Source organism: Microcaecilia unicolor, chromosome 8 (assembly GCF_901765095.1).
Source record: "Microcaecilia unicolor chromosome 8, aMicUni1.1, whole genome shotgun sequence".
NCBI lineage: Eukaryota > Metazoa > Chordata > Amphibia > Gymnophiona > Siphonopidae > Microcaecilia > Microcaecilia unicolor.
In genome coordinates, this window is record NC_044038.1 from 26,749,919 (window position 1) to 26,777,503 (window position 27,585).

The 27,585-nt window shown below is 39.4% G+C and overlaps 1 protein-coding gene across 1 annotated transcript in view; it reads left to right on the forward strand.

Moving 5' to 3' along the window:
* The window catches only part of USP42 (ubiquitin specific peptidase 42), a 143,813-nt gene that overhangs the window by 61,972 nt on the left and 54,256 nt on the right, over nucleotides 1-27,585 (forward strand). Inside the window, 9 exon segments of the mRNA XM_030211676.1 lie at nucleotides 1,086-1,153; nucleotides 1,279-1,349; nucleotides 6,815-6,897; nucleotides 15,922-16,033; nucleotides 16,746-16,886; nucleotides 17,983-18,083; nucleotides 18,176-18,329; nucleotides 24,580-25,326; nucleotides 27,146-27,237. Coding sequence (XP_030067536.1) covers nucleotides 1,086-1,153; nucleotides 1,279-1,349; nucleotides 6,815-6,897; nucleotides 15,922-16,033; nucleotides 16,746-16,886; nucleotides 17,983-18,083; nucleotides 18,176-18,329; nucleotides 24,580-25,326; nucleotides 27,146-27,237 — 1,569 coding nt within the window.

The following is a 27,585-nucleotide window of genomic DNA, read 5'->3' on the forward strand; positions in this document are numbered from 1 at the left end:
CTCTCTACTTCGAAGCTGAGACTGGAGAAAAATCCAGTATTTCCTAGACGAATTTGAGCTCCTGGGCCAATCACAGCTCAGAACAAGAAGTTTTAAAAATATCTGGCCACATCACTTCAGGTTACCTCTTATCTGTGTTAACTAAAGAGGTAACAGTCATCTCTCTCTAACAGCATGCACCACCTGCTGGCCAAACTAGAGAAATACACTTCAAGAAATAATACAATTTACAGGCTTAAAACCCATTGTTTTGTTACAGAAGCCCTATTTGTGATTTGTACATAGAAATGCTAGCATTAACATATTCATATTGAATTAATGAAAAACCTAATTTAAAAAATCGTGAATACGTTCAAATGGCAAAAATATGGTTTGGTTGGGACCTGAATGTACACTTTTTCCTTCTGAAATGGGTATATCTGTGAGCACCAAGATCAGTGTTAGAATTTACACCTGCTCCTGGGCATGTCAAGGTTTTGTAAAGGTGCCCTGCAGGAGGGAATAAAGGAGGTTGCCCCTCCTCCATCCCCATTAAATCAATAGAGCTGCATGATTACGGCCTCTGAAATTAATTGGGAAAATATAGATATCTAGGTTTCCAAATTAAGATATATAGATTTAAATGTCTGCACTTACACTTGTATATTCTGAAGTATCAAACTTGCGATTGCTAGTTTTCTGTTGATGTTTTAGACATTGGCAATTTAAAATGGATACTGCTGCGCACGTAGCCATGCACATACATATCCATTTCTGCATTTGTTTTAGAAAAGGTTCCTGACATAATTTTCCTGAAATAGCATTGGAATTTGGCACATTCAACCTGGACATCTCTATCTTTAAGTGTTTTCTCCTATTTTTGCCTCTGTGAGGCAAAATTCCTTAATACACAGGACCCAAAGTGATTAACTCTGTGTGTGTGTGGGGGGGGGGGGGGGGTTGTTTTATTTTGTTTTTTTTAATGCCTGCCTAAGTTTTATTGTTTCACTTCCTGTGATTCTGGGAAAAAAAAGTTACTCTGAGCATCAGCTAGCATAATGTTGCTGGTTTGAATTAGTTTTAAATTTAATTTAATTTCTTTCCAGATTGGACAGGTATACCCAAGCTACCACACTCATCTATCAAATATTTGGAGGTTATCTAAGATCTAGAGGTAATATTTCTACAGTATAACATAGACTTTCTTTTTTTTGTAGCTAGGAGCATGGAGTGGTAAATTCAAAACTATTTATATGCTTGTTCATAGCTCAAAAGCTAACGCTTTATTTTTCTTTATAGTAAAATGCTTGAACTGTAAAGGAGTTTCTGACACCTTTGATCCTTACCTTGATATTCCAGTTGAGATAAAGGTAAATGGCATGCATTTTTTCATATATAGCAACTAATTTCCACATCAGCTGCAATGATTTGGAGTCTTTATAACAGCAAATATGGAAAAGCAATATGTTTAATAATTTTCAAAAATGTGATGAAGCACATGCGTCTTAAGGAAAAAGTGTTGCATTTGTGAGTAAGGTGGGCTAGGTTTTTTAGTTGATGGTTGGTGTTTGTTAACTTTGGAGGTTAACAGATTTGGAAATTCATATACTTTTTGAAGGCAGTACAATTGCTTACTAATGCTAAAAAGTTTGATTATGTAACCCTGTTACTTTGAAAGGAACACTTTAAGGCATTATAGCATTCTCATTTTTGTTTTCCATTCTTTTCCTAATAATTCCTAACATTCTATTTGCTTTCTTAGCTGCCACTGCACACTGAGCAGAGGGTTTCAATGTGTCGTCAATGATGACACCTAGATCCTTTTCCAGGGCGGTGGTCCTAATGTGGAACCTTGCATCATGTAGCTATAGTTTGGTCTCTTCTTTCCCACGTGCCTTAAAGTTGCAGTTGTTACAGCATCTACATAAGTATTACCATACTGGAACAGACTGAAAGTCCATCAAGCCCAGCATCTTGCTTCCAACAGTGGCCAGTCCAGGTCACAAGTACCTGGCAAGATCCCAAAACAGTACAATACATTTTATAATGCTTATCCTAGAAATAAGCAGTGAATTTTCCATAAGTCCATTTAATAATAGTCTATGAACTTTTCCTTTAGGAAGGCATCCAAACCTTTTTTTTAAACCCCACTAAACTAACTGCTTTTACTACATTGTCTGGCAATGAATTCCAGAGTTTAATTACATATTGAGTGAAGAAATATTTTCTCCAATTTGTTTTAAATTTACTACTTTGTAGCTTCATTGCGTGCCCCCTAGTCCAAGTATTTTTGGAAAGAGTAAACAAACGATTCTTGTCTACCCGTTCCACTCCACTCGTTATTTTATAGACCTCTATCGTATCTCCCCGCAGCCGTCTTTTCTCCAAGCTGAAGATCTCTAGTCGCTTCAGCCTTTCCTCATAGGGAAATCAGTCCATCCCCTTTATTTTCATTGCCCTTCTCTGCACCTTTTCTATTTCCACTGTATCTTTTTTTTTTTTTTTTGAGATGCAGTGACCAGAATTTAACACAATATTCAAGGTGCGGTCACACCATGGAGCGGTAAATGCATTATATTATCTTCATTTTTGTTTTCCATTCCTTTCCTAATAATACCTAACTTTTTCTATTTGCTGGTGCACAAGAGCATTTTTTTCAATTTTGTGCCTTCCTTTTGGAGTTTTTTGCCCTGACTTAAGAACCTAGCTGGCCAGAGAGGCAAGGAACTCACATAGTGATAAAGTTGGTGGTAGTGTGTATTCCCGCTGCATATCCTCAGAGCACTTAATCTTTCCCTCCTCCATGAGGACCAGGACGAGATAGACCACACCCTGGCACGCCCATTTAGAAACAAAACACTGGAGACTTGGCCAGGAGGCAACGCGGGGTTGTCACAGATGGATAAATAATGTGTAATGGCAGCTGAAAAGTGATTACGCTTGCACAACCACCTCCAGATGAGCCTGTTCATTCACAATAGTTGTATGTAGTATGATACTAAAATGAACCTGAGGAAGCAAATGTGTTTCCAAAGTATGTACTGAAAAGTGGGGTGTGGACCTAAGCCAGTCATTTATATGTTTCATCCCACTGGCTGCGTTCAGATATCTTAAGTTCAGGAGCCCCATCCCTCCAAGGGTCTTAAGCATCTGGATCACATGCAATGGCAGTCTGTCGTTTTCCCTGCCAGAGATAACGTTGTAGGACTCTCCATAGTGCACGCTCGTGTCTCCTAGTAAGACAAATTGGTAGCATTTGGAACAAGTAGAGCCATTTAGGAGGGACGATCATGTTGAAAAGGTGGGTACACCTCCAAAGCGACAAAAGAAAAGATTCCCAGATTCTTAATTTTGCCTGAGTATCCGCTAAAAGGGGATGTGCATTAACAGAATACAATGTGGCCAAGTTTACAGGTAAAATGATATACTAGAATGAGGGGAATTGCCTTACACTTGCTAAAATTAAACACAAACTCCGAAACTGCACCAAATGTGAGGCTAGTTCTGTCATCAAGGAAGGCACAGCAATAGAAGGGTTGGTAAGAACAAGAATCAAGTCATCAGCAAATGCTAATGTCTTGATCTGATACCCCTGGGATTGTGTCATCGCTCTCAATGATATGTATTAAAGGTTCCAGGGGTAAAACGAGGGGTGACAAGGGACAACCTTGGCGCATTCCTCTATAAATTTGAAAAGTGGAGATGTGTTCCCCGTTAACTAACAGTTGTGCCATTGGTTGATGATACAAGGTTTGAATAGCTTTTAAAAACCACCCCTGAAATCCTACCCTCCTGAAGACGCCAAATAAGTGGGGGCAAAGCACTTTATTGAATGCTTTCTCTGCATCAAGGCTAATAGCCAGTGCTGGTACTGCATGAGCCTTACAGTGATACATTGCCAACAATATTTTCTGCACTTGATTATTGAATGTCGCTACCTAACAAACCCCACCTGCTCCGGTCCCACCAAAGCTGGCAAATTCTCCTCAAGCCTGTTCGCTAAAATTTTGGAAAGGAAACTAATACCAACATTTAAAAGTGAGATTAGGCGATATGGCTCAGCCAGTTCTCTAGATTTATGAGGTTTGGGAATGTTTGATTAATGCAGTATTCTCAGGCAGTGGGAATATACCCCCTTCCACTACCACTGTAAAATAAACTAATAGGGGCTTCAGTAGGGGAAGCGGTAAGGCCTTGTAAAATTCTCCGGTGAACCTATCTGCTCTGGGGTGTGAATAAGGTTTAAAAAAAATGTAATGGCCTTTTCAAGTTCTTTTGCCTGTATGGGTGCATTCAAGGTCTCCTCTGCTTCAGCCGGCAAGCTAGGAAGATGGTTTTATCTAAAAGGGTCTGAAGAGCATCAAGTGTCACCGGGGGGCCTTCCACATATAGGGACTGGAAGTGGGTTGCAAGAATTTGTGCAGTGTGATCACTACAAGTACTGAGAGCTCCCTGATCATCCTGCAGTAATGGCCAAGAGCCCCCCTCCCCCCACCAGTGCTTTTACTACATGGGCCAGCATGTGCCCCAATTTATTCCCATTTTAACAAATAAATAAATTATTCCCATTTTTTTTAAAAAGCAATATTTCCAGTTGAAGAAACTCCTATTGGATTGCTCATGAAGTAGGGTATTGAGAGTAACCTGGAGAGCCAGCATGGTTTCCTTAGTAAGAGGCAAGGGCTTAGCTATAAATTTACGTTTCACCTGCTTTAACTGTTTTTCCAGAGTCATAATACTGGCAGCCAATTTCCTATTGCGCTAACAAATGCCACAAAGAACAGTATTACTACAAATAACATTTTCTTTGCAAGATGTGATCCTTTATTAAAAAACCGACATGACCACTTTTGCCCTCAGGATGCTTCAAGGATACAAAAATACAGCAAATCCCAGTGTCAGACACAAGGTTATTTCAGTTATAGAATAAAACAGCAATGTAAAATTGCTCTGATAATATCTCTTGCACAGCATTACAACATAAAGTTTTACATTGCTGTTTTATCCTATAACTGAAATAACCTTGTGTCTGACACTGGGATTTGTTGTATGTTTGTACCCTGATGCAGCCTGAGGGTGAAACGTGGCCACATCAGGCTTTTAACAAAGGATCACATCATCCAAAGAAATTTTATTTATGATGATGCTGTTTTTGTGCATTTGTTGTTCACATTACTAGAAACTTGAGTATAGAACACACCAAGTCAGTCAGGCTTTCAGGATAGGATAGCCACAATACATATACATGAGATAGATATGAGTGTGTACAACTCTCTCATGTATTTTCATTGTGGATATTTTGAAAATCAGACAGGCTTGGTGTATCCTGAGGAGTGGATTAAGAACCTCTGACATAGAGGCATGAATATTATTTCTGTGAAACCTTTGGAGTCCTAAGGCAGGCCGCCTCAACCCAGTCCTCGGGGCACACAAAGTCCTATAGGGTTTTCTAAATATCTACAATGAATATGCATGAGAGAGATTTGTATACCAAGGAGGAAGTGAATGCTAAAATATCTCATGCATATTCATGGTAAATATCCTGAAAAGCCGATGGGACTTGGTGTGCCTCGAGGTATATCTATATTATTAATCAAATCTTTTAGCTTTATGTTTTATTAATGTTTTATAGCTATTGCCGTGAAATCTGTGTGTACTTTTGCAGTGCTTTCCTATCACAAATGGATTTCAGTGTGTTGTTCATTCTCTATTTTAATGTGATTTTATATTGTAAACAGTTCTGATTTACTCCTGTAATAAGCGACGGTCTAGTAAATGAATAAACGATAAACAATTGGGCTGAGAAACCCTGTCCTAAGGTACATAGGAGCTACAGAGATCTGTAGTGGTGTTGGTGATGTCCCAGGCCCCAAGATGCCCATGCACCAATGAACTGTGCATTTAGAATCTTAGGTTTGTCCAAGCACCAAAAGTGAGAGCCAAAACCTGAAAGTCAGTGCCAGCCTTCACAGCTTATCGATAATATCCCATTTTTATTTATCCAAACACAACCACTCCATCTCCAGTGAATCAGGGATCTTAGTCACTCCCTTTGAGCACATGCTTCTTTACAGTAACCTTTCTTAAGCTTCATGACATTTAGTTGTATTTATATTGTTTTACAGGCAGAGGAATATTCATGCCAAGCACGTATATGTACACATCCTAGTTGCAATCATATCTGTTAATGAGCAGTTTATATTACTGAAATATTATAGATAAGGAAATGCACTTGTGTGTAGCTGGTTCAGAACGTCAGCTTGTAGTTTATAGATCTGGGCGGTTTACAGTCTAAAATAACAAAAATATCAGAGGGAAAGGAGTTAAATATTTGATAGGACAGGATTTATCATTCAGCAATAGAACAATCAGCCCACAACAGAAAAGCAAACAAGGGCAAGGTCAGAGGGAGAGTGGTAACTAGGGAGGAGAGGGAGAGGGAAAAGGGGTATTGGATAAAGACAGGGGAAAAAGAAACAGACATTGAAAATGATAGTGTACTCTAGCCATCTTCCAAATTGAATGCCTGCTTAAGTAACTATGTTTTTAGAACTTAGAGAATTAGCGCTGTACTTTGAAAGAATCCAAGGTAGGAGATGTAAATGGGTAGGTTGTAATTGTTGATATAGGAAAATGTATAAAGTTTACGGTTTTTTTATTTAGAGTTTATCTAGTATGTGCCAACAGAACCTTGGATTCAGCTCTGTTTGAGCCTGTCGTGGAGCCCTTATGGTAGCAAGATACACACAACGTCTCAAAATTGTGGGGAAAGCAGATTTATCATTTATTGTGTTAAGGTCACTGACATCTTACAGATCTTTGTCTGTTTTTATAGACAGCACAGAGTGTAAACAAAGCTCTTGAGCAGTTTGTGAAACCTGAACAATTAGATGGAGAAAATGCTTATAAATGCAGCAAGTAAGTTATTGAAACTTTGTATATTCTGTTTCTTGTATTTCATTTACATACTGTTCGTAACTATGGCTCTTTATTGGGATTTATTAACAACCTTTATGAAGACATTCAGCCAAGGTAGTGTACAACAGGTATAGCACAACATAAACAACTTACATTGTGTTAATAGCATAACACTAATAAGCATCAAATGTAAACATAAAATTCAAACAGTGAGGTAAAACTTGGAGAAAGGTAAATTAATCTTAGTAATAGCAGTGACACGATTCAGTATTAGGAATATACATATTAAAACAGCACAGTGGAACATTCATATAACAAAAATGGAGAAATTAGGTCTTACCTGCTAATTTTCTTTCCTTTAGTCACACCAGACCAGTCCAGAACCTGAGGGTTATTCCCGCCCACCAGCGGATGGAGACAGAGAAAAACATCCTGCGTGCTTTGCCCAGTAAGGGCACTGTGCAGTCAAAGAATCTCAGTATTTCGAATGGAAAAGCAATGGCCCACTTGCTTTCCTTTTCGACTTGAGCTGTTATATTAATACTACTCCTCTTAACATACTGTTACCGTTGGAAAAAATGGCAGTTGATAACCAGAACAGAAGAGCACGATCATAGCAATTTAGAGGCGTCAAACGTGATATATCAGGACGTGTGGTGTGACAAAAGAAAATTAGCAGGTAAGACCTAATTTCTCTTTCCTTAGCATTTACACCCATCCAGTCCAGACACTTGTAGGTTGTAAAAAAGCACTTCTCAAGAAAGGTGGGACCATGAAATCCCTTCTGGGCTAAGTTGAGCCTTAAAAGCAGCTATGGCTGATATTACATTACGCTGAAAATGCCTTGCAAATGCATGAAAAGACAACTGTGTCACTGCTCTGCAGATGTTAACCAGAACCACCAATAGTAAGTCCTCCCCGTGAGAACATAAGAATGGCCATACTGAGTCAGACCAATGGTCCACCTAGCCCAGTATCCTGTTTCCAACATCCAGGTAACAAGTATCTGGCAGAAACCCAAATATTAGCAACATTCCATGCTACCAGTCCCAGGGCAAGCAGTGGCTTTCCTATGTCTGTCTCAATAGCAGACTATAGAACGTTCCTCCAGGAATTTGTCTGAACCTTTTTTTAAACCCAGATATGCTAACAGTGCTGTCCAATTTGCGATTCAAATCAATTCGTCGATTATTTTTTTTTTTATCGTTTTTTTTTTTTTTTTAAATAACTCACTATTGGCTGCTTCCTCTGCTACCAGCTATCTTCCTGCCTTCTGCTGATTCCATCTTCTTCGCGCAGGATGCATGTCTCTTCCCCCCCCCCCCCCCCCCCCCCCCCATTCTCTGTCCCAAGCGTAAGACTCAGTGGCTCTCCATGTGTAGAATTTTGAAATGCCGCTTCTTCAAAAGCCTGTAAACATCAACAAGTTTTTTTGCAGATCATATTCACGTTCCCTGAGACTAAAAGACACACTCTGCTGGAGGAAGCAGGGAAGAGTGCAGTTCACCACACTCAGCTCTGTGGTGTATTTCTGTTGCTGGAGACACGAGTCTCATCAGAAATTGAACTGCAAATCTTGAACACAGCAGGACAAAAGAGATTAAGGACAGTAACACTTGTGATTATATTTCTGTTGCTGGAGGCACATGTCTCATCCAAAATTTGAACTGCAAATCTGGAACACAGCAGGACAAGAGCGATTTAGGGCAGTAACACTTATGGTGTTTAGGGCAGTAACATGAAGCCACTACAGAGGAGCTTTCTGTTGCTGGAGGCACGTGTCTCATCAAATTCTAAAGAAGGTAAGCCTGAGAGTGAGAACAAGGCATGTTTTGGCTTTATTCAGATATGGATGGCTAAACTAGGCTAAAAGTGGGGAACTGTGTGATGAATGATGTTGAGTGTGGTTGCAAGGGGGAAGTTAATTTCTAAAAATAATGTTTTTACTGTTTTGCTCTCAACTAATATTACCTGATGCCATTGTGAATTTTCTCTTTGTTTCAGGAATTAGTTTAGCAGCCAATGGATTTGATGGAGAAAGAGAGAAAAATTAAGCTCAGCATGCCCAGTTGACCAGCGGTCACTAATATGGTCTGTATTTGCATAGTTGAATGACGAAACCATACAAAGTGGAGAATTTGTGAAATGTACACTTCACAAAGTTAAAGTTATATATAATGGTGACACCAGTAATTTTTGGCAGCATGTTGAAAGACATCATAAAGCAAAATTGGTTGATCTGCAAGCTGAAGACACTTCTAAGAAATCTGTTTGACAATTTTGTGGCCACAAAGCCTAAAGCGTCAACTTCAAAGTCTGAGATATGCAAACATTACCACAGGTCTCTGGACCAGCAGAACCATGACGGTGTATATTACAGCTAGTGCATATGACATAGATGATAACTTTCATGCAATGAATATTGTGCTGGGTACATGTTCCATGCCAGAGAGACATACGGGTGACAATATAGCAGATTCCTTGGAAAGTGCAGTGAAGAAATGGCAGCTAGAAGGCAAAGTTTTTGCAATTGTTACTGATGATGCTGCGTCAATGAAAAAAACTGTAGGGAAACATATTCGAAAAGGAATCTGTACGCTCACCGTTGCTGCTTCAGGCACACTCTGCAGTTATGTGTGGAAGATGGGCTGTGGTCTCATCCAACAATCTCTGATGTCATCAATAAATTCCATGATATCGTCGGCACTTTCCATCATAGTACTGTACTTATAGAAAGCTTGGAAACTGCTCAAGAAATGCTGGGAATGCCAGTGAAGAAACTGATTGGTGATGTGAAAACACATTGGAACAGTACTTGCATTATATTGTGAAGTGCAGTTCAATTGAAGTAACTCACTGGTTTAGCTTTAAGCAGCAACAATAAAATCACAAAGAAAGTTGCACTTGCTGAACATGACTATGATCTGGTCCAAAAACTCATTGAATTTTTGCAGGCTTTTGAGAAAGCCACAACAATTGCATCTTGAGAACAGTGTGTTACTGAGTCCATCCAATGGTTGAGCACCTGATTAATTCAATCGATACCACATATGGGGAAGATGCAGGAGAGGAAGTTGATATCGATGAAGATACAGAATCAGCAAAACTGAAAGTTATCTCTCGTTGAAAGAAGAGCCAAAGAAAAGTTTACTCTATAGATTTCAAGGTATATTGTTTGATAATTTATATAGATTAAGCAGCTTCCTGGATCCGAGATTCAAATCAACAATGGTGAAGTATCAAATGTCATTGCAGTTGCAACTCAAGAGATCGTAAAAATGCAAACTACTGATGTACCATTGCCAGTCAGGAGCAGCAGCAGCAGCACAGTCATGGAGATCACACACACATTACTGGCTGTTCCAGAATTTGGAACACAGGATTGGATAAGTCTCGACAGAAACGCAGCTTCTAGAAAACAATGGAATATACCAGTGTTTCCGCTAAGAAAGCTAGACTTCCATCAAAATCAGACGATGACAGCGATATTCGAATCAGATGCATTGCAGAACTTGCTTGGTATAAACACAAAGGTCCTTTGGAAACTGGCAGTGATGTTATTTGTTTCTGGCAGCAAAGTCAAATGAAATTACCATTACTGAACTGGCTTGCACAAAACGTTTCTGTGTACGCCAACCACTTCTTTGCCATCGGAAAGAATTTTACTCTTCTGCTGGACAAATTATAGCTGCCAAATTATAGTCTGAAGCCAGCCAAAGTGAACAAAATTATTTTTGTTAATAAACACTGGAAGATGTAGGACCTGACACAACTTCACTTTTCATATGATGTAACACTGCGTGGCATTCTCGCACTAAGATTTGCTCATATTAAAATTTGTTTTTGTTTAATTGTTGCTTCCTGGTTTTTTTTTCTTTTATAAACCCTGTGTTATAATATTAGCATGTGGGCCTCACTATTTCAATCAAGTCGAATCAATCAATCAAAAAAAACAAATTTTTTTTTTCATATCTCCCCTCAGCCATCTTCGGTTGAAAGGACTCTCAGATCCTGTAATATATTGGTTCCCTTAGAAATATATATAGAAGAAAACATATCTTTCCTTTTGCAAAGAAAAGTAGCCTTAGAGACTGCTTCTATATTTCCAGTTGGTGCAAAAGAAAAAAAGTATCTGTGCAACCTTCATTGGACAGTTCTAGGGACACAAGAAGCACCCAGCAGATATCCAAAGTAAGAATTTGAACTCTTCTCTAAATCCCTGCCTACAAAATTATGGAAGAACAAGAATTTGCTTATCAAGGGAACAGCCAGTATCTTTTAAAATTAACTTCTAGCTTAGACAAATAGGAAAAGGAATGCTTACATGACAAGGCTCAAAACTCAGAATACAAATGTTTATATTTTGCCTGTATCTCAAAAGTTGAAGGCGGGTTACAGTAACACAACTGTGCATACCCTAGGATATACAATCATAATACAAAAACAAAATCTGGCTAGAACCTGTATTCTCAAATATCTAATTGTGAATTTAAAATTTTTGAAATAAGTACATTTTCAACTAGTGCCTAAAGAATAATCAGATTACAGTGGTCTTCACAATCGTGTAATGCTGTTGCGTGTTCCTCTGGGCTGAGTCCTGCCTCTGTGAGTCTTCTGTCTGAGTCTCGACTCCTGTGACCCATCCCGACTCAGTCCTCAGGCCTCTCTCCTGCTGTGCTGCCCATGGCCGCTCTCTCTCCTTAACCTATACTTTTACTGTACAACGACCCACTGCACCGCCACCAGCCATCACACTGAAAAATAACCCACAAAATGGCTGCTGTGGTGGCACACACTATTTAACAGTGTGCTGCTGGTGGTGCAAGACCAGGGTGAGAGGAGAGGAAAAGAGGTCAGTCAGGGTCCTGGTGATGTCAACGTGGTGGGCAGGGAGGGAACTCTGATGTACTGGCCAGCGTTCGTTCGTAGAACTGTGTACGTTCATTCCTGCACAGGCAGGGAGGAGGAGCAAAGCAGTACAAGAGGAGGAGGAATGTCCCAGCCCAGTGGTAAAACAGCGGTAAAAGGTAGGCGTCGGTTTTACCTTGGGTACAGGGATTACGGGACAGGGAAATAGTTGCTTTTTGCTCGTGGTAAAACCTGGAAATGTTTCGCTGTACCCATGGTATAACCGCAGCTACCCGCTCTCGTGTCATTCTCTGTTGCTGATGGAGCTAGAAAGTGCACCTTCACCTAAAAAAGCAGAAGATGTGCCTTGCTGGCCACTGGAAGGCTTGTCATGCTTTCTTGACTGCTGATTGAGATTGCTGCTGGCTGCATGTTGGAAACACTTTCACTGCTGATTAATGAAGATGACTACTAAAAACTTGAGTAATAGACAGAACTGCCCTTAGTTCAAAATAGTTGAAGGAATAAGATACCACAACCCAGGATGATGATTCTAGCACCAGCTGTTCCTAACAGCATTTTAGCTGAACAGGGTGGTAATCGATGAAAATACCATCTTACTGGTATCCATGAGACTGCCTTCAAGCAGGTTAAACTGGGACCACTAGTCCAAAATCTTCATGATAACATTCAGAGTAAATGACCATTATAGCTCTGGGAGTGTTATAACTAGCAAGTGAGCAGAGTGAAAAAAAGAGATGTAAACTCGATCCTTGGACCACCACCATTACCTCAGCACCTGGAATCAAGCACATTTAGGATTGAATTCCAAATAATCTCTGCTACTGATGGAAGACTTTTCACTGAACTTCATCTTCAAATATTTTCTCTAGATGAATAGGAGAGAGCCAGGCTGTCTACTACTTGTCTCTGGTCTAGTAGAAGCCTGAATTAGCTAGATGTCCAAATATGAATACAGTAATGCATTCTTTGTGAAAAGCTGTAACTATCAGCATCACTAAGATTCTGGAAGAAGCTGCCAAACTAATATGTTTGCTTACAATACAAAATGGTAACTCAGAGTGGAGTTTAAATATGGAAACAAAACTAAAATCTATAGATGATTAAGAACAAAATCTGTTGAAAAAACAAAAAAAAACCTTTCTTGGCTGTCCATCCACCAACACTAACCTCAAGGTTTCATTCCATAGGTCTCTTATTTTTATTTAGTTAGTTTTATAAACAGTGTGAAGTAAATGGAATAACTTTTTTTTTTTTTTTTAAATAGAATGAATGTTGACTTGGCCTCTGGGACTAGATCTACCAGTCTTAGGCTTACAAGGTTCTATAGAGTAACAGATATGGTTGCCATCATCATTAGGATGTCCTAGAAGCATTCAAGGACTGAGGTTTCTTTAGTGTTCTAATGGAAGTCTAGTCCACTTGAACATGAGCACACTGAAGGAACCACAATAGATCATACAGAATCTTTCCATCTGATGAAACCCAGTTCTGCTAAAACAGGGGAAGGCAACCTATTTCCCTAGGGCCAAATGTGGCCCGCCATTGAATTTTATGTGGTACCTGAGTCTATTGGAAGTATACACAGAGAATGTCATTAACCAGAGTTTTGACAATTTTAAATGCTGTATTTTGCAAATATTTTCAGAAAATCTACTCTAGCAGTTTATTTAAATTTTGCTTAAATTTTTACTTTATCGCAGAAGACTTATTAAGCTCTGTACCTTTCTAGTTCCAACATTAGTTAATGTTGTGGCCCACTAGGGGTATTACTGAAAATCATGAGGACCCCCCCCCTCCCCCATGTATAAAAGTTGCCCTCCCCTGTGCTAGAAAAAATAAAACCAACTAAAGACTCAGTCTTATCTCCAGGAAACCTCTGAAGCTTAGACGGCTCCAAGTTCAATGGTTAAAATAAGGCTACTGAGACGTTTCTAGGAAACTATTTGTAACACCAGTTGCCATCCAAAAAGGGTGTCTAGTTGATACTTTGTGTTCCGATGAGGCCATGGATATCAGAGAGAGCCATTGGCCCATATGCTAAATACATTGATAGATATGCCACTTCCTTACATCTTTAAATGCATTCAAGGGAGGTGTTGCATAATGTTGCTGGATCCAGCTCAGGAAAATTATAAATGTAGGTGCTGCACATCAGTGTTTCAAGATTCAAGGCTGAAAGAAGACATTTTTGTATTAAGTGTTCCAGCCTGAAATATTGAACATAATTTAGTACAGAAGTTCTTTTATCCAGAACAGAGGCTTCTATGATATATATACTTTAGGGTGAATAAGCCTGTTCTATTCCTCAGGTATAAAATGGGAATGGCTAGGCAGTGTAGTAAACACTCCCAAGATCAGAAGTTGGAAGATGGCTAATTGACTTATTTCCTCTAAAAATAGTTGGACAAGGGAAAGGACAATCCCACTAACGCACTGGGATACCTGACTCTTTAGCATCCACAGTTAGATTTCTAGTTCAGGAAATTAGAGATCCCCTAGAGGAAAGATGCTGTGACAGAGGGCTCTAATTGAGACTGTCATCCATTACTTCCCTTTCTCTAGTGGTTCACCCAAAGATACCATCCTAGGTGTTAGTCGCATCGTGGTCTGAGAATGCTGAGAAGAGTAATGATTGGAATTCCCAATCTGTAAGCACCCTTTGTTGAAGAACTGAGCTCAACAGCAGCAGTGATAGAGGGGGGAAATATGAGCCCCTTGAGAACCCCAAAATACCTCCTGTCCTAGGGAAGATCTCCTTCATGAGCCTTTATGAAGAGAGTGCTGGGCAGAGATGGATGATACAGTTCCTGTCTCTCAATTTGATTCTTGTAGAGGAGAAACCAAAATGGCCACCACCATGCTTATAGGAAAAAAGATCTCGAACATGAGACTGTGAAAGCACACTATCCGTGGGTCAATAGCTACACAGTAGCTGCCTATTTTCTTGCCTGCTTGTCAAGGGATCTTCTGCTTTTGACATTGGAAGAGCTGCACTCCAGCAAGTACTGTATTGTTTGCTGCCCCTCGGCAACTGCCACAACAGGAATAACTTCCTGCTCTCTCTACCAGAGCTTACATACTAACTGCCAAAACGCTTCTCCAAAGTTATGCGTCGCTGAGCCTGATCTGCCAAAATGGCTTATTCACACCAGCTTTGTGGGAACTTGACCACTACTAGCTGGTATGGTAAGCATGCTGCTCCTGGTGTTCAGAAAGCAAACAGCCCACTCAAGCTCCCTCAAGGCAGAGCCAGCAGAAGAGAGGCCTCATCCACTGCTGTGACACACAGCTCACCTTCACAAAGTAAGAAAAGTGGTTCTTGCTCTTTCCCAAAGGCAAATTCATCAATTTGCTGTAGAGACAAAAAGAGTGCAAGGGTATAAAAGGAGGGGGAGGGACTTGGATTCCTCTGAGTATTCTCCTCAGGAAATTGAAGTTTTCTCATATTTCTTTTCGTTAGGCATTAATAATTGTAATTTAAGAGCCCCCTGCACTCAACTGGAATTCAGTTCTCCAGCTGATCAGGAGGTATCCTCACACAACAGTGTAGGAGATGCACAGTCTGCTTGTCACCATCTGCTGGAGTCAAAAAATATTGAGCTGCTTGGGCTGCATGGTGCCCTTGTTAGGCAAATTGCACAGGACCTTTTTCTCTGTCTGTCTGCTAGTGAGCAGTCATAACCTGCAGGTTGTGGACTGGTGTGGTGTAGATGCTAAGGAAATTATAAGTGTTAGCAAAATGCAAATGAATCAATTTAGTAGGCATGCAGTAGAACATTCAAATAACATGGAGATGATACTAATGATGTCAGGAAAAAGAAAAACAATGAAACATCTTAATAGGGAGCCATGGTGGCAAGGGGGGGGGGGTGCGTGCTGTTCAGATATATAGAGAAATAAGATGGGTAGTACAAAGTCATTGGGAGGAATAAATGGGTGGGTAAATTGAAGACTAGTAATTCAAAGCATACAATTTTATGGACGCTCATAGTAGTTCAATGGAGTAATAAGAAGAAAGTCTTTGTAATATACATGTTTAGAATACATGTTAGTGCTAATCCAGGTAATTGGTAAAGTGAAAACGTGAAAAATATTAAAATATGCATGCTGCTTTAGTAAAATTAATCTATCTCCTGAATTTTTTTTTAAAAGATGTAAAAAGATGGTTCCTGCATCAAAGAGATTTACTATCCATCGATCTTCTAATGTACTCACCTTATCTCTGAAAAGATTTGCAAATTTCAGTGGTGGGAAGATTACAAAGGTAAATATAAAATGTGATATTTTGCTTTACCTGCTTATTGCATGAGTTCCCTGTGAGTAACTCTGTTAGCGCAATAACTTAATTCAGACCAGTAGTTCTAGCTCAGTAAGTTATAAAGTACTCAAACTCTTGCGTATGTTTTCATCATGAAGTTCTAGCTCAGTAAGTTATAAAGTACTCAAACTCTTGCGTATGTTTTCATCATGAGAGAAGAAAAGAGTACAATGTTTTGAGGAGGCTATAAAAACAGAAGCCTCCCCCAAAGTTTGCTTTGTAATTAAAGGGGAGGAGAGAGAGAGTTGGGGGAGGGTTCCAGTGAGAAGAGGGTGAAGGGGGGCGAGATTTATTCCTTTAGTTCCGCCAACTTTGTTTGTTTTGTAGAAAGTGTTTTTCATGTTTAACACTGTTATGGAATTGTATGACATATGGTTTGGATTTTGTTCTGCCAATAAAAAGATTTAAACTAAAAACAGATTGTGGAACTTAATTTCAAAATCTCAGTTTATGAACTGGATATGTCATCAGCATCCCTATGCAAATATTAACCTTTTTATTTGAGGTTACAACATATTATGAATAAAAATCTGGCCACAGCGTGCCTTAAGTCCTAATATTTTACACTATAATGCACTTTTTTAGTTTAGGAAAAATCATGGTCTTTTCTGCAATAATATTAAAACAGAATTTTGTATTTTCTTCCTTCTGTGTATAGGAGGTGAAATATCCAGAGTATCTGGATGTTCGTCCATTTATGTCTCAGCCTAATGGGGAACCAATTATTTATGTTCTCTATGCTGTCCTGGTTCATACTGGTTTCAGTTGTCATGCTGGGCACTATTACTGTTACATAAAGGTATGTTTCTAAAAGTTGTTGAGGCAGAAATTGATCTGTGTATAGATGAGCATTAAACATGTTGACAGCCATTGAGAATGGAGTCTGCAATCTGTAGTGCTGGGCTGCTTGATCTGTGTGTCTACCCTATCTTTCCTTGCATATTGTTTCCATTTTCAAAGGGCGTTTTCACCTTTCCTGATATACCAAACTGATTATGATTATCTGTCCATAGACCACTTGGTGTGTCCTGATTTTTTTATGTATGATTGTTTAATTTTGCCGTATCCCATTCAGGAGTATTAGTTCCAGTGTGACGGAACAGGCAGGATTTTGTAAATAGCTCAGATGTTTTGGAAAGTCCTGGACAAATTTCTAAAAACAAGATGAGAGCAGAAGAAAAGCCAATCATACGTGACAAAACCTATCTGTAAGAAAGGAGAATTGGCTACTTTATCAAAAGCAAAGTAATAAATGAAAAGCTGTTTTTTAAATGTTAAAAACTGAGTCACTTGCTGGTATATACAGATAAATGTAACTATAATACCATGGATACCTGGTTTGGCCTAAACCTAAAATATTTAGGACAGGATTTTCAGTGGAAGCAGTGGTGGCTGTAATAATTTAAACACTAACCACAGTTTTTAAATGTGTGTGTGCAGTGGCGCAGAATATACTGTAATATGGTCAGTGCCACCACTTGTAGCAGCTAAATATCACCATTATATGAATAATTTCTTGGTACTGCCCTTATTCCTCGCTCCCTCTGCCCCTTTGCTAATATGGATAGTGCTAGGGAGGTTAAATGTATTTCCAGCTCAACACTATTTGTAGAGTTTCTGAATATCTACAGATAAGAATGGTATGCATTTATTGGCTGCTAGTAAATGTGTAATTTCGAAAATTGACCCCTTAGTTCCATTGGGTGGGACTGCAAGCATACTTATCAGGTATTTTATCATGGCAGGCATGTTTAATAACATGAAACTTAGCAAAAATATTTCTTTTGGAGCCATCAGGTAGCAGTAGTAAGGACAGCAGTGTAATATGCTGTAGTCAAGGGTTGCTCTAATTCTGCTGTCGGTGGTGACCTTTAATCTCCTGTCTTTCTTTGCAGGCCAGTAATGGTCAGTGGTACCAGATGAATGATTCCATTGTGTCTAACAGTGACATCAGATCAGTGCTTAATCAGCAAGCTTATGTTCTGTTTTATATCAGGTACCATTATAATGCTTTCATAATTTAGTTGTATGTTTTCCCCAAGTTTTCTTTTAGTTTTTCTTTTTTTATTATTGTTATTATTTCTTTAGGTCCCATGATATGAAAAATGGAGGGGAACATAGTCATTCCAATCATACGCCAGGACAGTCTTCACCTCGACCTATAATCGCTCAGCGGGTGATGAATAGTAAGCAAGCTCCTTCTGCATTTATTGGACCACTGCTTCCACCTCACACAATGAAGGTAAGCTTTTCTGTATAAAATGTTTTTGTGTGGTGCTTAGGCATAAGAATTGAATAAGGGCATTTATCTTTTATTTACTATACCATCACTTATTGCATAGCAAGTCAGAACGGTTTACAAGTCAAAAAATTGTACAATAACACACACATTAATTTAAACTAGGAATTCCATTGAATGATTGGAAAGAACAAACAAAACTTCCATACCGAAGATAGTAGCATAACCGCTCAACTCCCATAACAGTCATAAGTAATTACCTAATATTAACATCGTCTTACAACAGTCTAAAGCACTCTAGGCACCTGTGTGGTCTTCCTACTTAAATGTGGTATAAAATATCAAAGGTTGTTTGGTAAAAATGAGTTTTCAAATCTAATTGACTGTGGTAGAGAGTTCCATAATGCTGGGGATAAAAAGAATGCTGATGCATGGGTTGATTCCCATCCAGCCCTTGAAGGTGGGGGTATACAGTGGTGGAAATAAGTATTTGATCCCTTGCTGATTTTGTAAGTTTGCCCACTGACAAAGACATGAGCAGCCCATAATTGAAGGGTAGGTTATTGGTAACAGTGAGAGATAGCACATCACAAATTAAATCCGGAAAATCACATTGTGGAAAGTATATGAATTTATTTGCATTCTGCAGAGGGAAATAAGTATTTGATCCCCCACCAACCAGTAAGAGATCTGGCCCCTACAGACCAGGTAGATGCTCCAAATCAACTCGTTACCTGCATGACAGACAGCTGTCGGCAATGGTCACCTGTATGAAAGACACCTGTCCACAGACTCAGTGAATCAGTCAGACTCTAACCTCTACAAAATGGCCAAGAGCAAGGAGCTGTCTAAGGATGTCAGGGACAAGATCATACACCTGCACAAGGCTGGAATGGGCTACAAAACCATCAGTAAGACGCTGGGCGAGAAGGAGACAACTGTTGGTGCCATAGTAAGAAAATGGAAGAAGTACAAAATGACTGTCAATCGACAAAGATCTGGGGCTCCACGCAAAATCTCACCTCGTGGGGTATCCTTGATCATGAGGAAGGTTAGAAATCAGCCTACAACTACAAGGGGGGAACTTGTCAATGATCTCAAGGCAGCTGGGACCACTGTCACCACGAAAACCATTGGTAACACATTACGACATAACGGATTGCAATCCTGCAGTGCCCGCAAGGTCCCCCTGCTCCGGAAGGCACATGTGACGGCCCGTCTGAAGTTTGCCAGTGAACACCTGGATGATGCCGAGAGTGATTGGGAGAAGGTGCTGTGGTCAGATGAGACAAAAATTGAGCTCTTTGGCATGAACTCAACTCGCCGTGTTTGGAGGAAGAGAAATGCTGCCTATGACCCAAAGAACACCGTCCCCACTGTCAAGCATGGAGGTGGAAATGTTATGTTTTGGGGGTGTTTCTCTGCTAAGGGCACAGGACTACTTCACCGCATCAATGGGAGAATGGATGGGGCCATGTACCGTACAATTCTGAGTGACAACCTCCTTCCCTCCGCCAGGGCCTTAAAAATGGGTCGTGGCTGGGTCTTCCAGCACGACAATGACCCAAAACATACAGCCAAGGCAACAAAGGAGTGGCTCAGGAAGAAGCACATTAGGGTCATGGAGTGGCCTAGCCAGTCACCAGACCTTAATCCCATTGAAAACTTATGGAGGGAGCTGAAGCTGCGAGTTGCCAAGCGACAGCCCAGAACTCTTAATGATTTGCAAAGAGGAGTGGACCAAAATTCCTCCTGACATGTGTGCAAACCTCATCATCAACTACAGAAGACGTCTGACCGCTGTGCTTGCCAACAAGGGTTTTGCCACCAAGTATTAGGTCTTGTTTGCCAGAGGGATCAAATACTTATTTCCCTCTGCAGAATGCAAATAAATTCATATACTTTCCACAATGTGATTTTCCGGATTTAATTTGTGATGTGCTATCTCTCACTGTTACCAATAACCTACCCTTCAATTATGGGCTGCTCATGTCTTTGTCAGTGGGCAAACTTACAAAATCAGCAAGGGATCAAATACTTATTTCCACCACTGTAACTAGTCTATTGTCTGTGAGTGAACGGAGCGTTCACATTGGTTCATTCTGTATAAGGTAACAGCAGGGACCTTAATTTCCCCTTTCAATGTACCTACTTCCCTAATTTAAACAATGTGATGAAGCCTCATCAGCCAAGATTAGAAACTGTGATGATCTCTTTCGCTGGTTCACTAGAGCAATATTGAGAGAGCTGGTGTATTCTCTGCCACAGAAACCCAAGTCGGGAAGGTTGCTGAATGGAAATGAGCTGCATTCTCAATGAGCTATCAGGCTAGCTACTACTACTACTACTACTTAACATTTCTAGAGCGCTACTAGGGTTACGCAGCGCTGTACAATTTAACAAAGAGAGACAGTCCCTGCTCAAAGAGCTTACAATCTAATAGACAAGTGAACGGTCGGTCCGATCGGGGCAGTCAAATTGGGGCAGTCTGGATTCACTGAACGGTAAGGGTTAGGTGCCGAACGCAGCATTGAAGAGGTGGGCTTTAAGCAAAGACTTGAAAGCTAGCCTCTGTTTACCTTGAGAGGATGACTGGAAAATAAACGGGCCAATAATTCAAAAGCACTTGCATGGTCAATGCTATTGCTGACATCATAAGTTCTTTTTAATAAATTGGGCCCAGATCTACATAGAACATTTTGGCTATTTTCTGAATAAATCAAAAAAGAGAAGTGATAGGGGGCAGAGCAAGGGTGGGTGATTACATTAAAACATTCAATTGATGGGGGGGGAACGTCAGTGGGAGGCCATAAGATTAAAGGTCTTCCACAGTTTCTGTGATTTCAATAACATGTTCCTTGTATGGGGGAGGAAGGCTGGTTATAGTTTTGGGGGTAAATAATTTGTATTTTATCCATTGTTGTGATTTTTCTTTTTGTATTTCTAATAAAGAGATTTAATATATTCAAATCAAATTAGGGGCTTACATACCGCTAAAATACCCTGAACAGGGTTCAGTGTGGTTTATAATAATTACATTAAAAAGACATTGCAGTATACACAGGCTCTACATGAGCATCAGAAGAGAAGGAACGTAGATCTATATATGGGGCCAAGATTGGAGACTAATGGTGAGGATTGTCACAGAAAGGATTTTGGGAAAGCAAAAGTCTCTATTTTTTTTTTTTTCCTAAAGCTGAGGTAACTATTGTTCTGATGTCAGTGGGAAGTGAATTCCATATGGAAGTACCTGCCACTGGGAAGAGGGATTTGAAGTGACAGCAGGCCCAGCTAAGAGGGCAGTTCTATAATTGTGTGCCTATATATAGACATCCAGAAGACACCTGATTGGCACGTATTCTAGAAACGAGCATAGGCACCTCTTTTAACAGCAAAAATACATGCCTATAATTTAGGCTGATATAAGTGTGCATGTGTAAGGTTCGGAGATAGTGATGTGAAAAGTCTTGCCTCCCCTCCTGAGTTCCCATAGTATTGCATATATGCCACACTAAAATATAATGTTAGACAAAGGGAACCTGAGTAAACACATAACATAGATTTTAAATTCCTACATTATGTAAGGAACAAAGTTATCCAACACCCATATCACGCATATGAAAAATCACTCATATGAAAAAGTAAATACTTAATCATTAGTTACTTATTCAACCAGTTGACCAGATTTTAATTGATAATTAGATTCAGCTCATTGAACACAGCCAGGCTTGATTTGCTGCCAGCCCTATTGAATCTAAACCTTATACGGTGAACCTTATGAGAGCAAAGGAAACTCCAAAAGAGATGAAAAAAAAAGTCTGCAAAGAACTAGAAAGCCATTTTTAAGGCTTTGGAATTCTGTTGAACCACTGTGAGAGCTATTTTCTCCAAATGGAACAGAATTGAATCTTCCCAGGAGTAGATGACCCACCAAAATTGCTCAAGTGCTCAGTGATAACTTATCTGGGAAGTCACAAAACATCCCAGATGATCATCCAAAGAACTTCATTCCTCTCTAGCCTCAGCTAAAGTCAATATTCATGACTCCACCATAAGAAAGAGACTAGGCAAAAATGGGATCCACAGGAGAGTAGCACTGCTGCAGTTCAAGAGTAATGTCAATGGTTGTCTCACAATATAATACGATAACTATTTTTATATACTGTCTCAACCTGAAAAACTCAGGGCAGTTTACAGTTCTAAATTAGCCCAAAAAAGTATACATTCCTCAGCGACCCTCCAGACCGGTCAAGACGCGTGGGTTATGTCCTCCTACCAGCAGAGGGAGACTGAGAAAACACTAAGCTTTTGAAGCCTGTATATATAACCTGTGCAGAACCTCCACTGAGGCTAAGGTCACATGGCCAGGGCTCCTATTGGTAGTTTGACTCCATCCATAAATTAATAAGTAGGGAGCTCCATAAAGTCTGTGCAACAGGAAGAACATTTATTTTTAATAGATAATCACAACAGAGGAGCTTCCGAAAGCTCAGTTTACCCTTATGTTGAGAATGAGTAGCACAATGCCCTCATTTAAAAGAAACTAAAACATAAATATGAAGGAATACTTTTCATAAATTTTGTAAACCAGGCATCATATTTTAAATTCAATACATGCTAGTATAGGGTGCCAGTGAATGGATCTTAGTAATAGAGTGATATGCGATTTATTCAGAATTATCCTAGCAGCACTGTGTAACAACTGAAGCAAAAAAAGAGAATTTTTGGTCAATCCTATATAAAGTTACAATAATCTAGTTATGAAAAAACTTAAGTAGTTTCCTGTAAATGATGTAAAGAGAAATATGATCTAACCTGATACAAAAAATGTCATTTTTGAGAAACAGACGTAGTAATGGTAATCTGGTAATCTCCACTTTCCCTTACGGAGGAATCTAGCCCAACCCCAAGACTGCAAACAAAAGAATGTAGAAGGATGGAATGGCCATCAAAAACCAAATTAATCTCTGGTATGGATAAGTTAGACCCAAGGAGTTTTAATTGACAAGAGATGGCTGGAGCGTGCTTGGCCCATTATCTGGCCTGAAGCCAGTGGGCGGAGCTTGCCACCATAAAAATGTAATGTATTTTGAGTGTATCAAGATGGCGGCGGCTGCATAGGGAAACAATTAAACCTCCTGAGAACCAGGTCCATACTTGATCTACAGTTCCAAGAGACTCTAATTTTTGAAGTATCAAATCATGATTGACTAGATTGGACACAAAGGACATTTGCAGAAACACTTGGTTAATCCCACAAGCATTTAATTTGTTCTATGGACAAACAAATTGAATGTGAAACTGGACAAAACAGGTCTCGTTATGTCTAGTGTAAAGCAAATACAATATTCCACATTAAGGACATCATGCAACAAACATGGAAGGGGTAGTGTGGGGATGCTTTGCTGCCTCAGAACATGGAAAACTTGCCGTTGTTGAAAGAACATGACTTCTACACTGTACCAAAAACTACTGAAGGAGAACTTAGTCATCTGTCTGAGAGCTGAAGCTGAAATGTAATTGGCTTATGCAGCAAGGCAATGATCTAAAACACAAAAGGAAGTCTACATTTGAATGGCTGAGGAGAAACAAAATTGAAGTTTCTGACTTGAACCCAATAGAGATTCCGTGGCAGGACTTGAAATGACAAAAAAATCTATGAATGTGGCTGAATTAAAGCAGTTCTGTAAAGAAAATTAGGCTGAGATTCCTCAACCACGATGTGAAATGTGGATTTCAAATTGTAGAAAGTATTTGGTTGCAGTTATTGCTGCTAAAGGTGATGCAATCAGTTAGTAGGGAGCAGTTACTTTTTCACATGGATGTGTGTTGGATAATCTTGTTCCTTAAATAAATGAAGTAATAATTTTTAAACTGTTGTGTTCACTCTGGTTTCTTTTGTCTAATATTGGACAACACTGGTTTATACCCAAATTTTCAATGGCAGCACTTGCATGTTTTTGCCACTGAAAATATGGATAACTTTAAACAGATTTCTTATCTTTTCAAATTTATCTGGTGACCCCTGCTACAGAAAACTACCAATGTGATATCAAATAGTTTGTGAGGTTTTCACGTAACCTTTCTAGCAAATTAATTTTCTATCTTAGGGTTAGTATTTTCTTTCCTTTTCTGCAGCTGTACACACTGCTTTCTGTTTTGGAATGGCTCAGCAAAAAGTTATAGCCCTTGAAAAGTGCATGTTCTGTCTGTATTTATATGCATACTTAAACATGTATTTTTTTATTTGCAGAACACTAATCATTTAAATGGTGCTGCAGCACCGAAAGAAACTCCTAGCAGTTCTCTAGCCAGTGCTAGTAGCTCATCTGTGACCAGACCAGCTTCAACTCCACCTTCAACGTCTCTCCAAAACTGGACAATCAACAGACCTACAGTTATTCCAGAGCCTCCTAAAAAGCAAAAGATCACAATCAGTATTCACAATAACAAAATGCCTGCTCGCCAAGGTCAGTCACAGCCCAGTCTTCACAATGGTCCCGTGGAGACTCTAAACAAACCAGTTCCTTCATCTACTGTTACTAATTCTTCTGCAATACAGTCTACCTCAAATGCAGCTGCTACGACGGTGGCTACTAAATTTGCTAAGCAAATGCCTCCCAGTGAATCATGTTCTAAGCCAATAATGAATGGCAAGTCCAAACTAAATCCTAACATTCTAGTCCCTTATATTGCAGAGTCTTCTGAAGAATCTGATGAGGAATCGAAGGGATTAGGTAAAGAGAATGGCCATTCTAAATCTTGTAATGGAGTTTTGACTGGAAATGGAGTTAGTACATTACAGAACTCTTGTTCTACTTGTCAAGATTCTGATGGCAAGATTCCCCAGCATCAAGAGCTGCCAGATAATGATGATGTCAATGGTGCTGTTAGTATGAACGATGATCTTGAACTGAGATTCAGTGATCCTGATTGCCAAGTCAAGCCTGCAAAGTCTGCTGAAAATCCATCATCTAAAATGAATGGCTTGCATGTACAAGTAAGTGCTGTATTCTAGACATGATTTATTGGTTAGAGTTTTATACCAGTGTTTCTCAAGCCATTTCCTTAGGCAGTCTGGTTTTTCATTATACCCACAATTAATATTCATGAGAGAGAGAGAGTTGCATGTGATTTGAAGCAGCACATGCAAACCTATATAATGCATACTGTGCATATCCTGAAAACCAGGCTTTGGCTGAGTGTGTACCAAGAACTAGCTTGAGACCTTTGTCTTTGGGCCTTCACATTGGCATTGGTGCTAGCTGTGGAGTCCGAGATATTGCTCAAGCCTCTGGAAACTTGCTACCTACATTATATCATCAAAGTTGTTTAGTCACCATTTTAAGCTGCCTGATACCATTCTGTAGAACAGCTAGAACAGGAGCTAGGTAAAAAAATTTTTTTTTTTTTAAAGAAAAAAAATTGCCTAGATGAATATTCTGGTAACAGCTGTATGACAGGGCCGGGGGGGCAGAGATAATTATGGGCCCCCTTATAAATTTACTTTGTAAACTTACTGCTGACATGTGTTCTTCAGTAGGAGTAGCACTTTTCAGAGGATTTGTTTTCTTCTGCATTACAAATATATATGCCCAAATTCTTTTGCCCAGGGTCTAAATCAGTGGTGCTCAAATGTTTCCTGAGGGATCATCAGCCAGTCAGGTTTTCAGTATATCTCTAATGAATATGCATACAAATCACTATCTTGAGTATCTTTTTCAATCTAGTTACAATATAAAATATCAACCATCAAGTAACCAACTCACTCTTTATTGAAAATTCCATACATTTCTTTATTGAAAACTCTCAACATTAAAATGATGTAAAATCTTATATACCTGCTAAATTATATTAACCCAACACTCTAACTCATCCTCACCATTCATTCCTCATTCAATCATGTGGGTTCAAACAACCACGAAACTTTAGGATTAAACAAGGAAATGGAATGGGCAGGACTGTAGAACGTGACGTATTCAGCCAAGGTTTAAGAATGAACAAGAAATGGCTTTGCGCATGCAGAACATCGTAGACCTCAGTGGCACCATTGTTCCTGATACCATTTGGAAGTTCACCCTGGCAGCGTAGCTAAGGCGATGTTCTAAAACTAAAAGTTAAAACACCTGACGACGCACTCAGCGAAACACAGACTTGTGTAGGGTTTGACGGTGTTCAAAGGAGTGGATAAACCTGTGACTCTGTGAGATGAACAGAGTGGTTATTGTCATATCAAGAACAATGTACTGGATAAGACATCATCTGAGAGTCGGACAAGATGTTTGAGATACATGTGGGAATCGCAATCACTGGAATAAAAGCAATGGAGATAAGTGGACATTAAAGCAACAGAGATATATGCTTATTAAGGAATGATATCTGGGATTATTGCTGAAAAAAAAGAGTATTATTTGTATTTAAGTAGCGGTATACCCTACAGGGAGTAAATATCAGAAGTATTAGATGTTTAAAGAGTTCTGTGGTTGTTTGAACCTACATGGATTGAATGAGGAATGAGTGGTGGGTTAATATTATTTAGCAGGTATATAAAATTTTACATCATTTTAATGCTGAGAGTTTTCAATAAAGAGTGAGGGTCGTTATTGATGGTTATTGAATATGCATGAGATGTCTGTCACATCCATTATATCTGTGTCTTGTATATTCGTTAGGAATAACCTGAAAACCCAACTGGCCGGAGGTCCCCCAGGACAGGTGTGAGAACCACTGGTCTAAATTGTTAAGGACACTACTTTTGTTTAAAATTCAGAAGAGACATGCAACAGAATTTCTTTACCATTTTTGCATTATGATTGTAGGTGATGGCAGCTGCTCTGCCGCCGGTTCCTGAGGAGAGAATACTAGAATCCTTCAAACATAACAAATTGAAAACTGTGTCAGAAGGGAGAAGGTAAGTAGGTTTTGTAGAAAATTAAACTTAGTCTGTGTATGCATTTGTTAAAATTATTGAAATTTTGTAATTAGGATTTTTAAAAATCCCTCAAAACACTTGTAGTTGCATGATAGGACAGCACACCATTTTAGCATGGGTTAGCATAGACTTTTCAGGGAGGTATGAGGAGAGATGTAGTTGATGACAGGAAAAAAACAGGTTTAGAAGAAGGATTTTTTTTTGTTAATATTTGACCCTCATATACTGGATTATAGTTACTGATAATTACTTATCTAGAGAAACCTTAGGGCCCTTTTACTAAAGAGTGATAAGTTTTGTGCTTATTGCACATTTAATGCAAAAATT